This window comes from Musa acuminata, chromosome BXJ2-2 (assembly GCF_036884655.1).
Source record: "Musa acuminata AAA Group cultivar baxijiao chromosome BXJ2-2, Cavendish_Baxijiao_AAA, whole genome shotgun sequence".
Taxonomy (NCBI): Eukaryota; Viridiplantae; Streptophyta; class Magnoliopsida; order Zingiberales; family Musaceae; genus Musa; species Musa acuminata.
Window position 1 is genome coordinate 16,558,424 of NC_088339.1, and position 16,261 is coordinate 16,574,684.

A 16,261-nucleotide genomic window follows, 5' to 3' on the forward strand; every position below is an offset into this window, starting at 1 on the left:
CAAGACCAATGATATTATTACCAACCATGTCCTTTCTAGTAGCATTCAATATGAGACCTAGTTCTTTGGTGTAACCCTCTCATTAGAAGCCATTAGGATTAGCATACGAAAACTATAGAACCTTACGGCTTGAGGGTTGAGTTCTTTAAATCGCATATTTCAAGACCAAAGAGTCAATTCCTTTAAACCCTATCGATACATTCAAGAGAAAACAAATCTACCTATCAATTGGGGTAGGGTTTCTCTAGTCTACAACTTGATGGGTTTTGAGCATGTTGCCTTGATATGTGACAAGGATATTCATGATAATATTTGTCTTTGCTCATGAAATTTTCTATATCTTTTGAATGAAAATATCACATGATTATCCTTAAAATAGATTTAGAAAATACTTACAATAGATCAACCTATATAATTAACTTAGATACTACCACTAGAATGATTAATTAGAGCATCAAATGGATCTACCTCTAGATGCTTCTAAAACTACACAGGTAACAGTCAATGAGATCTCATCGGTTCTTATCTTTTTTATATTGATTCAACAAATCCTAACTTTTTTCGCGGTATATCCAATAAGAAAATCAAACCTTCTAACCCTAGGAGTACTAAGATATCTCATCCGATAATTTCCTAATCACTATTAAGCACAATGATTCATCTTGTTTGCAGTTTAATAGCAATCTAAATATATTTAGGAAGCTATTGGGCTAAGAATTAACAAAGTTAAATCTGGAATTTATTTCCCTAAAAACTAAAACCCAAACATCAACCACCAAATATGTGACACGTTGGGCTTCAAAGAAGGGAAATGACCTCATCCTTGTCGAGGAGCTTTCATCACTCATATCATATTACCTATTTGATACTAGGAGCTATGAAGTCTTAAACAGAGTTCATGGGGAGGAACAACTAGTTGATTTCCCAAGTTGGCAAGTCAATGTTGATCAGCTCTATAATGTAAGCCATACCATTGCTAGTAGTTGCATGCATGAAAAAGTCATCAATAAAGTTTCTAGGATGACAAAGTGTTATTTTTGAGGTGATAGAAACTGCCATAGAAAACTCAAAAACTTATCAGCCAGAATAACATCACTTATCCCAAAAATACTATTGAGGTGCTGGCATAAGAAAATGTTGTAGGTGTCAAAGAAAATTCTACTATTCTATACAAAGAAATTAAAACTTTGGATCAATATCTTTCTTGCACCTTTGGAATATGAAATAAAAGCCATGGATCCAAAACTCAGAAGAGGTTTTGTGATGTGATTCAGCAATCTAAAGCTGGCTTTGGGAACTTGCGGCAACAGGTACCGGCATCAACATTTGGGAAGATCCCTTGATAGTATCCGCTTGTTAAAACCAAGATGCTTACAAGATGTCTACAACCATCATAGCTAACTGATGCATTTGCCATTCTGGAGTGCCTGACACATTCATTGTCATTCTTGAGAATGAAATCCATTCTGCTGTCTCTTATATTTGTTCCTTTGATCAGCTACAGTTACATTAAGAATAACCTCTACCTTACTTTAATCCATCATGATCCCATCTTTTGAAACAACATACCCCAAAAACTGGTACTAGGAGTAAAGAAATCATACTTCTTCGTATTAACATAAAGTTTTTACTGCCTTAAAATAAGAAAGATCTTTTTAAGATGATTCATATACTCCTCACTTTTGTTGTACATCAATATCTCATCAAAGTAAACCACAACAAAAGAAACAATGCATGACTTAAGTATATGATTCATAAATCTCATGAAAGTACTATGAGCATTAGATAACTCAAATGACATAATCAACCATTCATACAAGTCATCCCTAGTTTCAAATGTTATTTTTCAATCATCTCCAAGCCTCATTCTAATTTGATGATACCTACTCCTCAAATCAATTTTAGAGAAAATAGAAGTACCACACAATTGATAAAGTAAATCATCTAACATTGGAATAAAAAAATGATAATCAATTATGATTTTGTTGATGACACGGTTATCCACACACTCTCCAAGAACTATCCATCTTAGGCATCAATAAGGCTGGAATTGCATAAGAACTCATGCTATCCCGAATCAGCCCTTTTCCATTAACTCATTCACTTGCCTTTGAAGTTCTTAATACTCCTTGGAACTCAGTCTATAGGCTACCTTATTAGGTAGAATAGCCCCCAGAATAATATCAATGTGATGTTGGATGTCTCTCAAAGGTGGAAGGCCAAGTAGCATCTCTTCCGATATAGCATCTTGAAACTCCTCTAGGATTGGTTTCATGATTGCTGGTGGCTCCTTGTGTTATTCATTCTCCTCTACTACTTTTAGAGCCAAAACATCACCACCCCTTTTTAGTACACCCTTGCATTCATCATATGTCATAAGAGCACTAACTTCCTTCTTTGGTAGACTAGTTTCAGAATGTTATTATGGAGCAACATCACACCATACTTCATCTTTATAATGCTTGCTAATAGAAAACAAAATTAAACATCTTTTAGTTATCTTGATGCCATTCCCCTTTTGCAACCAATATGATTGATAAAGATGTGGATGAGGGATTGTGTCCAACTTTAGCTTCTGTACCATATCTAAAGATATCATATTTTCAAAGTTGTCACTATCAATAATCACTAAGCACATCTTGCCATGAGAAATGCATTTACTGTGAAACACGTTCGTCCTTATCGTCATTATATTTTGGTTCGTCGTTGGCATCATCTCCTCCATCACTATGATCTTCAACTAAAGTAACAATCATCCTATTTAGACAATCTGAAGTCATATGCCCAAAACCATGACATTTAAAGTATTTTTTACCATTTGGGGTAGCAAAATTAGGTGTTTATTTGCTGCTAGTAGATCCTTCACCCTTGTCTTGCACCTTTAACACCACCTTGCTTTAGAGAGCAGGCTTGTAATTTCCTCCTCTCGTATAACCTTCTTTTGACCCGTATCGAGAACTCTTTTCAAACTTCTGTTGCTTCTTAACTTTCAAAGTCAACTTGCTCACATCATTCAAAGACCAATATGGCTGGAGTTAAACCACTTTATCAATCTCATATTTCAGACCTCCTAAGTATCTTGTAATGGTTTGCTCCTTTGGTTCTATAAACTCTCATTTTAACATGAGATTATCAAACTCCGTTGTATACTCCTCTACATTAAGATCTTTTTGCTTGAAATCATGGATTTTAAAAAAGTTCTCTCGCCTATAGTTGTCAAGCAAGTATTTCCTCTTCAACTACCTTTTTATTTTCTCCCATATCATGATCTTATTCCTTCTCTCACGTTCTCTTTACTTCTTTAGATTTTCCCATCAAAAAGATACATTCCTTTTGAGTTTGAGTGCCATAAGCTTTACCTTCTTTTGTTCTAGCGGTTCATGAAACTCGAACATTCTTTCCATCGTATTAAGCCAATCAATAAAGTCATCAACATTGATTTTAACTTCAAACTATGGAATATCCAGCTTTGAGTTATATTTATTTTGCCACTCGTCTTGGTCTCTATACCTTGCTCAATATCTTCCTAACTCCCTTGAGTAAGGAGGTGTATCATCATCAGAAAGAAACTCTTAGGCATTATTTTCATGCTGGTTGTTTTTTCTCTAAAGTTCTTCGATGATTTCATTCTTTTCTTATAGACTATGTAGCAATCTTTATAACTACAACCTCAAGGACTCAACGTCATCTTCACGGCCATTACCTTTATCAACTATACCTTTTCCATTCCGTCTTACCATGTTTTCTAGCCTTTAGCTCTGATACCAAACTGATATCGGGATAATGAGGAATGAAAATTGAAAGGTTGATAGTTGTATTTGCTGGAATAAGTCTTTTGGATTGAAAAGAAACAACTCAAGATAATACTTCTATAAAATAAATAAATAACTCACCATCGAGTTTAAAATCATCAAAGGATACATAAAATTTACTACCCCAAAGATATTAAACAAGAATACAGAATGAAAGATAAATGACTCAACACTCAAAGAAATATCCAAGAGATACAGAGACAAAACTCACTACTCTTTAGTAAACCAAAAAGATACAAAACTAAAAGAGAGCTCAAAAAATTTATGCAAATACAATCAGATTCTAAAACCCTTTCTAACTCTAAAACATCAAAAAAAATATTAATACCCTTTCTAACTCTAAAACACCAAAAAAAATATTAATACCCTTTCTAACTCTAAAACACCAAAAAAAATACTAATGCATAAAACAACCCTTCATACGTTGGAAACTATGAAATTTATTGCTTTGCAGTTAATAGCTAAGCCTTTTAATGCATTTCTTAGTCACGAAGAAAAATTGAATTAACTCTCTTTAAATCTACCCACCAACTGAAAAATTAAGAGTTTAAACTTTCATATAAAGGTATGCTATTTAACTCTTTTAGTAATCAATTTGAGCTATTTAATCAAATTGGGTCATCTACATATTTAGAAAATTAGCTGAAAATTAGCTTGCAACTCATTTGACTTATGAACTGTCTCAAATAGCTGAAAATTAGCTTGCAACTCATTTGACTTATGAACTGTCCCATTTGAGAGGTATGGATTAAAGGCTACGAGACATACATTTTGGACTATAGAGAATACCATAATTTACGTGTCAAGCAAGACTACTCTGGATTAAAGGCTATCAAAATTTACATGAGCTGATTATAGAAAATTAGACACTTCCGTGTCAAGCAGGACTATTCTGGACGATAGTGTTGGCTGCATAGATAAGAAGCATCAACGTTGACACTAAAAATTTGCTTATCTTCTAGCAACAATGACTAGTGCATCCAACCAGTGGAACCATTGTACAATATGAGAATCTCAATGAACTGCAATGACATACATAATTAATTTTATAATGTAACATGAGGAATTGCTGCTGTTGCAATTGCATAGAAAGAGGAAAAAACATGTTTTTTTTTTTTTTGACAAAACAACATGATTAGGAAATGGCTGCTCTGCATGTCAAACATGAATCACTGTTGTTAATCGGATCATCCAGCTGCTGTAGCTTTTGCAGCTTGACAAAATGAAACTTCTGGCAATCCCAATCCACATTCCAAGTTCTGCCAAATTATTTTTTTTCTAGTATTGTTGAAATAGCATTTTGTCTATCATGTTTAACAGAAACCCTGAAACAGATCAAAAGTAGAGTCAGAGTTATTTAATTGTCTGATGTTACTATAGAATATGACATACAATTTTCTCTTGCTTGCTCAAATATACCTCAAAGGTTCAAACTAAAGGTAAAACCTTCTGCATCATGCGGAAAGTAAAGAAGAATTTTACTAGCAACATTAACCTATTCAAACTATGGTGATGACTTATTTTGCAGACAACTTCATATGCAATTTACAAGAATTATGGAATACGAGATGTAAAGGTATACACATTCCATTTTGGAGACAACTTCATATGCAATTTAGAAGAAAAATGGAATACAATATTGTATAGATAGACACACCTCATTATGATTTTTGCCTTTATTGTCATAATGGAACTCATTTATCCAAGCCTTCAAATTGGGATGTTACCTAGTAAGATTGCTTGAAGTAACATTCTTCCATATGAAATTGGCATATTCTGGATGATCAATAAATGGATTCCTGTTGTGCTGGTATAACTTGCATATTCTGTCATTTCTCAACTGCTCCATTCTTGAAGGTGGATCAAATTTGTTCCACTGTAGTAATGTTGAAAGGAGGCCCATCTCATGTTTTTCTGACATAAAAATAAAAAAGATATAAGCAAATTACTTTCATGATCCTCTCTTTGTGACAAGAAGTCTGAAACCATCAAGGTATATAGCGGTACAAGTAGGATATTTTCAATTACTGTTCATACAGGAATTGCATATAAACTGCACAATGACACATACAAACACATACACATCGAGTGGTTGGGGAGAGAGGTGGAATTCAGTCTTTGGTCTCTCAACCAGACAACCTTTAATCCAAACTTGGTAGCATTGCATTTTACAAAATTCCACATCAGAAATTTGGTCTTACTCACTTCTCCAAACAACCTTGGATCCAATCTTACAATTGCATGCTACAACATTTGGCCTCAGAAATTTGGCACTTACCGTGACACACCGATCAGCCACACATCAGAAGTGGTAAGATTATGATGGCATTTACCATGTGATCCTGATTAATGTCTTGGACTTGGAATCTCGGGCCATGTGATATAGGTTAGTTATATCCAAGCTATTGATCTACTGAGCCAAATCATGACAATTACAAATTCATTATTTCTGATTAATTAGCATAATTGCTTAAGTAGCCTACCAAAAGAATGAAGGCAGGATTCATATATTGCAGAACTTAACCACTATTTAAATGACCCATTATGAATTTCTCTTTCTGTATTGAATTTCCTCACTGAAGAATTGCCTGGGTCAAATACCTTGACAACACCTCCGCAAGGATATAAATCTAGAACCTCTCAAGATGAAGAGAGGAACCAATGACCAGGCCATGGTTCTGTTGATTGACCATAATTGTTTATAAAAAGAGACTCCCAAGTGTCATAGAAACCATTCTTTCATTTAAATGGAACTTCTCCCCATTAACAAGACCAGTTCAGAAGCTTCTGAATACGTTGGTATAATGAATAACTTTATAATGGTCTCATTCAAACTGTAGCAAATTGTCATGAGTCCAAATTTATAAAAGTCGCCATCTCAAAAGTAATTAAAAAACCCTAAAGAAAGCTCAACAACTTTTCATGGCGCTAGTTGGATTTTAAAAATATAGGCTTTGGGCTACAGTTGTTAAATGGGATAAACACAAAAATGCAAAGGTATCAAAGATCCTTGAGCCAGAATGTCTAAATTGTTCTGAAAAAATTGTGTATAACCAGCATGGAAGTTTCAGTAAACAGTAAAGAAAAATCAGTTATGAACTTGCTAAGTAGACATATTCAACCCTGAAGTACTAAGCTCATGCTCATCGTACGAATTCCAAAAAATTGCTTAACCATCTTCATTATTCACCTATATAGGATCTTCAAAATACTAGCCGTTGATTGACCTAAAACTATACATCATCATTAACAAAAACAATAACAACACCAAGTCATGAAGTCCCCAACTATTTGGGGTCGGCCACATATATCTTTGCTAACATTGAGCCCTGTAAATAGCATATCCTTTGTTAAAATAAAAGTATTTAAATCCTTATCATAGTAAAGTTTTTTTAGTCTTCCTTAACTTCTCATACCACTAATACTAATTATGTCCCCTCTTCTAACTACAATGTCTATATGTTTCTTCAGTACATCTTCACACCATCATAAGAATTCTCTTTCATCTACATTCATCTAAACTTTGAAATTTTATAAATTCCACACTTGTCTCTTGGAAATATTTTACAACTCTAGTGAATTGGACAGATAACTTGACCATTTACAGTTAATCTGTGTAAAATTCTTAAACATGGTGAACTACAATTTGACTAAATCCATAAGAGACAACTTGACTTACCAATATTTGGTGAATCAGAAAGTAGTAGAGGCAGCCTCCCATTAGGCTGTTGAAATCCATAAGAGACAGCCATATACATCAGTGATCTTGCTATATCTCCCCTAACCTATTTTTCAGAAAAATAAAATCACTAGCAATGAGAAAACAAAGCCTTAGTAATTCAATAGAAGACTGAAAACCAAAAATTGCTGATTACAACGACTTGCAGAAAGCTCAAAATATATAGGCCAAGGAGAAGACCAGCAATAACAGGAACAAAACAAATATGAAAAATTTGATGATGCTTATGATAATCAAGGTTCATAATTTTGTATCGTACCGACATATCAAGCAAAGGAACAAAACAAATATGAATAATTCGATGATGCTTATGATAATCAAGGTTCGTAATTTCGTATCGTACAGACATATTGAGCTTTGCTCGATATGGTACAGTATGGGCATACCGCTCGATACGTATATATATAATATAAAAATTAAGATATAAAAATATATAAATATATAAAAATATATAAAAAATAAAAAAAGGAGGCGTACGCTGCCTCGGTGATGTCGCCTCCTTTTCTTCTCCTAGTCGTGTCAGACGAGGAGAAGAACGTAGTCTTCTCATTTGCGGTGTTTGACGAAGACATCGAAGGCCGCATACATCTCCAGCCTTCAGCGAAGAACGCGACAAAGAAGAAACCAAGTCGTTGCCTCTTCGTTATCTCCTAGAGCGGGACCGTCGAGGAAGGGTGGCGCTGGATCGGAAAGTGTCGAGGTTCTCCCGATTCTCCCTCTTCTCCCTCTTCTTCATGCGCCTTCTCTCTCTTCTCCCTCGATGCTTCTTCTTCCCTCGCCGCAACTAGGCTGATACCGCCCAGTAGAGGGCAACGACGGTCGAAATCGACCGTTACTGACCTGTTTCAGGCGGTAACGATAGAAATATCAACCGTTACTGCCCAATACAGCCCCGTATAGTTCGACGCAGGGCTAGATCAACAGTACCGCCCGTAGCGAGCGGTATTATTCGGTATGATAATACAAACATTTTCAGACCACATCTATATAAGCAATTTAAAACAGCAAAAACAAGGGTTCTTTTATGTGTATACATCTTTCTTAACTAATTGCTGGCCCAAAACAACCAAAATGTTATAAGGTATACAAACACATCCTTCTTGATTACATAAACATTATGCAATCAAAAGGTTTTAAAGCATCTGCACTTGCCCTTGGCTTCAATTTGAGCAGCTAGTTATTTTAATGTGCTTCTTTCAATAAATATAAACAGACAGCAACCAGATGAACTCTCTTGTATGCAGCCAGCTCAGTATCATTTAACCAAAAAGGAATAAGGTGCTCTTAATCTTGTGCCAAATTATAGGCCAAGCTCCTACCAATTTATGAACCTTTCAGATACATCAACTAAAGTCAAAACCCATTAACACTAATTTAACTTGGAAAGATGTGTATGCATTATCCTATGTAAGCTTCTGCCTTGGCCATCAATTTGCAAACAATTTAGCTCCTCACAAGAGAAGCTTGGTTTTCCAAACAGAAGATTAATTTCCTTAGATGATTGTCAATAAGACTAAAATAATCTTGATCAAAACACCACCAAAAAGATACCAAGCCAACTTCTTAAAAAATAAAGAAAATAGAGTCTTTTAGTGAATGAAAGAGACAGATATCAGGATTAAGAAAAACCAATTAGATTCAGATATATTCCAAAATAACAAAGTATGTTTTAAAAATTAAATATTATTAAGTCATGTTTTTACCTAGATTTCCAAAACTAAATTAATGCTACATTCAGCATAGGTTAATAAGGGAATACGACGACTCCACAATATTTGTCATTGTTTTCACAAATTAAAAAAATAGCAACTTCCCAATGCAAGGACCATAATAGAAGGCAGGTAAGAAAGCCTAACACATCTCAAGGACATAACATGAACCTGTCTAGGTGGTGCCCATCTTTTCTTATCTGTCTCAGTGTCAGGAGCAGCTTCATTATTTGCTGGTCTTGAACAGTGAGTTGATACAGAAACACATTCACCGTAGTACTTGTTTCCCCTAGATGAGTTCACTGCAAAAGAATATCTTATATTAACCGGAATTGACAATAATCGGGGACCACAATATTGCTAATGATAGAAAATCTACTATCAATATGGTTAAGCTGTTGTAGGTGAAACTAAGAAGTTTCTAACATCATTAAATAGCTTTCCATCATTATGCTGGTCAAGGTTAAATCACAGACTGATAAGTTCTCCATATTAGATAATTTTCTCCCTTTTTGGGGACAGGATGTAATTAATTATGCTTCCTAAAATAAAAGAAATCAGCGCAACTGCTGTTAGGGACACGGCAAGCATGGATGCACAGGAATCTCATTTGAGATGTCATTAACAATATCATTATTTCAGAAACCATCCTACCATTGACATCTGCGGGACGGATGTTATGTAAATCAGTTAAAGATGTTCCATCTCTTAAGCCATAAGAACGAGGCCATAAATGTTCTCCTGTGACAAAGAGAATGGTCATTGCAGCTAGATAGCTTAATGGAAATTTTTGAAATTTATCTGCAAGAATAGAATAAAACAAGTGAAAATATGAGAAGCATATGAGTCTCATGCATTAAGATATGGGATCAATTACTTTCTTCCAAGATGCTCTAAGACTTGCCTGTTCTACTATCCCTAATTGGAGTACTAATGCTTAGTAGAAGTAGGCAACAAGCAAACTTTTGACATGTTAAAAAAAATCTAATGAACCATTACGATGAGACAAAATTGACACTTTTATTAGTGGGAACAAGAAATGTAAAGAAAATAAAATATGAGTTTCTTTGAAGCAATAATGTGAAAATAAGTAATACACTTTAATTTCGTTAGTGATATTGTCTTTAGAACTTCACTTCTAAAATGAATTGTCTTTAATAGAGCGTCTAGAAATATGGGAACTATGACATTGTTGCAGCTATTAGACATTGTTTTACTGTGTATGACATTACACTAATTAACTATTGATAAAAATAAGCATGTTGCTTTCGTTTTCCAGAGGGGATACTGGATTAGTCAAGCCAGCAGTCTATCATCAGTCAATTATCATGACTATTATGGTGTCCTCAAGTTAATAATAATAAGAAGCAGTGCAATTCATTCCACACAATATTTGCACCATTCAATGCTTATGTTTTAAGGTGATAGCAGGAATGAAGTATTAGCTGACTAAAAATTTCATTAGTGCCAAAATACTGCCACTACATCACAGAACATGCAAGTGCAAACAGGCAATTGACAAAACCAGTTAAACACATTTATTTTCCCGCCAGTATCCTTTCTAATTTGCATATGACCCATCGGTTGGGGGAGAAAACTAATAATGATTCCTCCCTAAATTATGTCCCTGAGAAATTGAACAGAAAGCTGCATAGCAAACGGAGAGCAGCTAAGCTTCCTTCAAACACAAGATGGGATTTGGATGCTCCCACTGGCTATAATTCACTGGCAGATCCGCTCCAACCAAAGGGGTGACCGATCTAGTTCTCTCTCTCCGAGTAGGAAAGAAGCATCTTTTATGTGATTTACGAGGTGAGCACATACAATCTCTTGTGCTTGGAATCATTATAAAAGCCATAAATAAGAAAAAATTACTGATTCTGAATTGATTAGACTCACTGTTCCATCCTTCTGGCTTTCCTGCCAATGATTTTGGGACGGCTCTCAATGAGTATATCTCGATTCTGCATATAACAAACTAGGCAGGTGCCCCTTTATTAGAGAGCTAAATAGCATAAATCACAGTAGGTAGCATTTCCGACCAAAGATACATATCCTACATTTCGGAGGAGGCTTCTGGGTTCTCCACATCAACTGCATCAAGAATCTTGAGCGCATCCCAAACCTAAGTTGAAATGTCCAACCATGACAAATTGCAAGTACTAGCTACTACCAGACAAACCTTCCTGCTAGAAACACAAACAAAGTACCTCTCTGTAAGTTAGTGACTGGTGGGGAGAGACAATGGAATTGAGCTTCTTCATCAATGCAGCGCCTTGTAACACACTAACACCATTATAGTAACTGTCGACATCTTCGCATGGGTAGACCGACGGAATCTGTGGACGAATGGCATCGGCCACAGCGGGATGAAGAGACAGGGCACAGGAGAGCCCAATGACGCTGGAAATCAAAAGATGGCAGCAATCGTGCAACCACAACCTGAGACGCCATTAGATTCAGCTCCAATTATTCCCCTAGCAATCGCGCCAAATAATTCGAGATCTCGGTGACAAAATGAGCAGAAAGGAAGAGGATTGACATCAAGAACCTGAGAAGAGGTCTCTGCTCGAGCAGCGATGGCTTAAGAGGATTTCCGCGACGACTAGAACTTGTAATTGGGATTCCATCGGCCGAAGAGGAATGGGAATTTGGTTTGGAGGACGATGAGGACGAGGGATTCGGGGCGAAAGCTAGGGTTTTGGGAAGGAGGAAGAGGGAGTTCATGAAGGGAGTGCTCCAATCGAAAGCCAGTCGTCACCGTGTGCGAGCAGAAGACCGACGGCTTTGAGGTGTTAGGAGTATGATCACCACCGGTACGATTTCGCTCAGTCACTCTAGTTTGATTGGCCTTGAAGGACACCATCGCAGTATGCTCGCTTCGGTGCGAGGAGTCCGACAAATCCTGTCCGTTGGATGCGGATCCTGGGGCAGGATTTTCATATTTTCAGAATTGCCTTAAGTTACAGGGTAATTACATATTTCTCTCTGTATTTAACTATAATATTGAGATGCTATACTTACAAAAATAAAATATTTAATTCTAATTTCGTTAATTTTATCAAAAAAATCAATCGTAAAGATATATATAAAAAAAGAAAAAATAATTTTATTATCTTTTAAATTATTAATTTCGTATAAAATTTTCGTTCGCAGCGTCGAGGCTTTCGCAGAAACCGCTTGACTCCCCTAAGGTTCCCTCCCCTCCGGCTGCGCTACGGACGGCAGACCAACGACGGCGTCGGTGGCGCACGAGGCCGATGGCGTTCCAGAGGAGATCGTTTGCTCGCAAGAGCTCGCCCGACGGCGATGAGTGCGAGCGGCAAGCCACCACATTTCCTCACCAATATTTCCGCTTGCCGCCCGATTTCCGGGTGGGAGTCGATCATCTCCTTGCCTGCAGTCTCCGTGAACAGCTTCCAGGCCGCATCCCATGGCAAGGCTTCTACCTTGATCTTCTTCTTCACGCCCATCTGGTCACAGAGATCTTCGTTTCGCGTCCCGATACGACCACAAGCAATGGAAGACCATGGACAGGAAGCCTTCGTGCTTGGTGATGGGGTACTTTTTCTGCACAGCTTTGGCCAGCATTCACAGGAAGGACTGCCACTGGTTTCTGCCGATGGAATCCCCTGCAAATATGATCTTGTCGTTCCTCTCCTCTCCAGTATCTTAGATGCATTGAATCTTCCGGAAGAACAATACAAGCTCATTAGGGAATCAAGTAAGAGAACATAATCTACGAAAACGATTACACCCTGTAGATGTCAATTGAACCTCTTTCGATCAATCTCTCCACAACACTAAGGAAGATTTGACCACATAACAAGCTTTTCCTTTCTTTGATCTAAGCAATCTTAATCGATCATATTGTGAATCTTGATTGCAGGTATTCTGGCAAATCCAGAAATTCCATGAGATCGCAACGCAAGGAATCAACAGGGGCGGCGGGCGATCAGGTTGGAAAAAGGAGAGGAGAAGGAAATCGGTCACGGTCGGAGGCGGCGCCCGGATCTCCTTGGAACGCCACCGGCCTCACGCGCCACCGCTGGTCTGCCGTCCGCAGCGCAGCCGGAGGGGAGGAAGGCGGTTTCTGTAAAAGCCTCCATTAAAAGGTAATAAAATTATTATTTAATCTTTTTTTATTAGCGTCGTCTTGCACGTGATTTTATCCCAACCATGTGTCCAATAGAAATCGATAAGGCACAGTTGTAAATAAAGATTGCTATACGACCCTGAGCCTCCTAGGGTTTGGCAAACGCAGGATTTAGCCGCCGGTGTCTCTCGCTCGGTCTCTCGTGTTTTGATCCGTCGCTTCTGCTCTGTTCCTCTGTTTCTTGTTTTCCCGCTCGATCTGCTCTATAAGAGGGAGGGCGATGACGAAGACGATATCAATCAAAGGTTCGCTCGTCGTAAAGGCCTCTGCCTTGCCGACACAGCTTTCTATTCCGAGCCCCCCTTCCCCCTTGTAATTTCCTGATCATGTTTACCTAAAAATCGGTTTTTTTCCTTTTCCGTCGGGTTTCTTGGTCGGGGAAGACGCTGTGCTCCGATGAAGGAAGCATTACTTCGATCGACGGCATTGTTCCGTGAGATGGGAATTTGTTCCTGAGCGGTTACCTGAGCAGCAAGCGGAACCCTAAAAAGAAAAGACTTGTGTTTCTTTGTTCACTGGGCTGATGTGCAGTAACATTTTATTATTGTTTTCTCGACATGTTTTCTACTTGAAAAAAAAAAAAAGACTTATTTTTTGAATAAATGGTTTGATAATATTATGAAGTAGGTTTCATGATAATTTTATGCTCAGTTAAAGAATACGAAAAATCACTTTTTTAGTTGTTAGAAATCAAGAAATAGCTGATTTGAGTCTGATTAAAAGGGAGTTTGTGGGTTTTGATATACTCGACCAAATGTTTTATGTTCTTGGATCATTGGTTCCTAGTAAAAGGTCAGAATTTATTTTATTTTTTTATCCTGTTCAAAATTTGCAATTTTTTTCTTGTATTTGTAGGTAATGGATTCATTCTCTATTGGATTTTGGGGGTGACTTTACCAAACCAACAGAATTACAACTTGCACCAAGATGAAGATGAGACGGATGAATTAAGAACAGAAAGGATAAACTGACAGATGTCTAAAAGGTTGAAAGAGACATGATCAATTGTTAGACTTGGAGATATGAGATCTGAGCTACACATCTCATTATGAAAAATTTAGAACCTCCGACACGTTGGAAACATTCATTATGAAAAATTATGGCACATTTAATCTAAGGTCATTCATGTTAGGATCGAATCTGTACTAAGAGGGGAGGTGAATTAGTACTGCGGATAAAAACATCGATTTTAGAAATTTCATATGATGAAAATCGATCTCGGTAGATAGCTTGAAAGCATGTTTGTTCGTAAGGGTAGTGAAAAACAAGTAGGGAGAAAGTGAAGCAATTGCAAAGTAAGTAAATGACAATAATAGAAATGTAAATCAGAATTTATAGTGGTTCGATTGTTGTGACCTATATCCACTTATGATTCCTCCTTTGTCGAGGTCACCGACGTTTATTAATGATCCGCCTTCAATAGGCGAAGATCAACCACCTCTTTATAATGCTTTCTCCTTTTCACAGGTTTAGAAGATAATCCTTACAAGTCTCACACCTCTCTTGAATGATCACAATACTAAAAATGGAGGACTCTTTGCACTTTTTACAATACTTCTAACACCCCAAGAATTTAAGATTTTGTTCTCACTTTTATGTCCTTCCATGTAGAAAATTATGGGGTATTTATAAGCCCCAATGACTTCAAAATTAGAGTCAAAAAGTATCTCATCTCGAATTTTCGGGGTATTGATAGTACCATCGCCATTACTGGGCGGTACCACCGCTTGACAGAGCTCTCGAAGATTGAGCTCTGATGGTATCACTGTTTGACAGCATTAACTGTCGGCGCTACCACCGCCCAGACCACCTGGGAGATTGGGTTTGCAGGCAATGCCTTCGTCGGTCGTGACTTCAAGTGCTGATTGGGCTGTTCAACCAACCTAGTTCAACCCTACAAAGAACTCATTTGACCCTTAATTGAGTTAATGGGATTACCTCTCAATCCTAACTCAACTTAAGATCTAACTACGATAATTAAGACTTTTAAACAAGCAATCTTGGTCCGGTTATGTCAATTATTCTTTTAGCGAGCTTCCGATGATCTTCCGACGATCTCTCGGTAATGTTCTAACGGACTCCCGGCAAGCTCCTGGACTTTACAACGATCTTCTTGGCGAGTTACAACGAGCTTCTTTGGCAAGCTCTTAGACTTCTCGGTCAGTTCCGGTAGAACTTCTGACGAACGTTTGGATTTCCTACGAACTCTCGAACTCCCAACGAAGTCTCGATCTTGACTTCGGCACCACATTTGCTTTGTGTCTTACCGCTATTGTAGTTAATTCTGCATACTTTTCTCAACATATAGATTAGATCAAACAATTTACTAATTGATTTCATCTTCAAAATCTGAGATTTAAAAATCTCCTCTTTTTTTATGATGATAATCAACTAATGACGAAGTTAACCTTAACTCCCCCTATCTATATGCCATTACTTGAGAAAAGATACCCTTGAATTCAAGACATTTGAATTCAAACATCAAATCGATAAGTTATATTCATTTAAATTTATTAATATGTACATCATGATACTTATCATGATTTACTAATACGATACCACGTATTTATCAAAAAATGATGTCAAAGGCATGACATTCATTTTCAAGTTAATGATGATAGACAATCATCATTTTCAAATATGATACAAATTTCGAATATGAAATTTAGCAAGATGACAATTCTTAATAAAAGATAACAATTCATCGATATATGGTAAGATATCGATTGTAAATAGTAAGTTGAGTTTATCATAATGAAAGATATTTATCAAACATTCATAAAAAATTTCAAGTATCTATAATGCATAAGAAATACGTTTTGATATGTTTCAAGCATTAGTAATA

General features: G+C 36.8%; 2 protein-coding genes across 4 annotated transcripts; one reads left to right on the forward strand and one right to left on the reverse strand.

Moving 5' to 3' along the window:
• Positions 1-4,826: 4,826 nt before the first annotated feature.
• Positions 4,827-12,079, reverse strand: LOC135605162 (uncharacterized). 3 transcript variants are annotated; one of them, XR_010484381.1, is made up of 9 exons: positions 11,812-12,076; positions 11,471-11,702; positions 11,321-11,385; positions 11,160-11,224; positions 9,915-10,001; positions 9,432-9,562; positions 7,492-7,597; positions 5,470-5,726; positions 4,827-5,137 (listed from the first exon to the last, which is right to left on the reverse strand). XR_010484381.1 is itself a non-coding variant. In XM_065094929.1 (9 exons), the coding sequence occupies exons 1-9, from the start codon at positions 11,985-11,987 to the stop codon at positions 5,080-5,082; spliced, it is 1,107 nt and encodes a 368-aa protein (XP_064951001.1). In that variant the 5' UTR covers positions 11,988-12,077; the 3' UTR covers positions 4,827-5,079. The 3 variants fall into 3 exon arrangements, 2 of the variants coding, with proteins under 2 accessions (XP_064951001.1, XP_064951002.1); XM_065094929.1 differs by having other exon boundaries at positions 5,540-5,726; positions 11,812-12,077; XM_065094930.1 differs by lacking the exon at positions 9,915-10,001 and having other exon boundaries at positions 5,540-5,726; positions 11,812-12,079.
• Positions 12,080-12,453: 374 nt separating this feature from the next.
• LOC135582175 (uncharacterized) lies at positions 12,454-13,450 on the forward strand. The gene is made up of 2 exons (XM_065094932.1): positions 12,454-12,984; positions 13,150-13,450. The coding sequence occupies exons 1-2, from the start codon at positions 12,570-12,572 to the stop codon at positions 13,176-13,178; spliced, it is 444 nt and encodes a 147-aa protein (XP_064951004.1). The 5' UTR covers positions 12,454-12,569; the 3' UTR covers positions 13,179-13,450.
• The last annotated feature ends 2,811 nt before the right edge of the window (positions 13,451-16,261 follow it).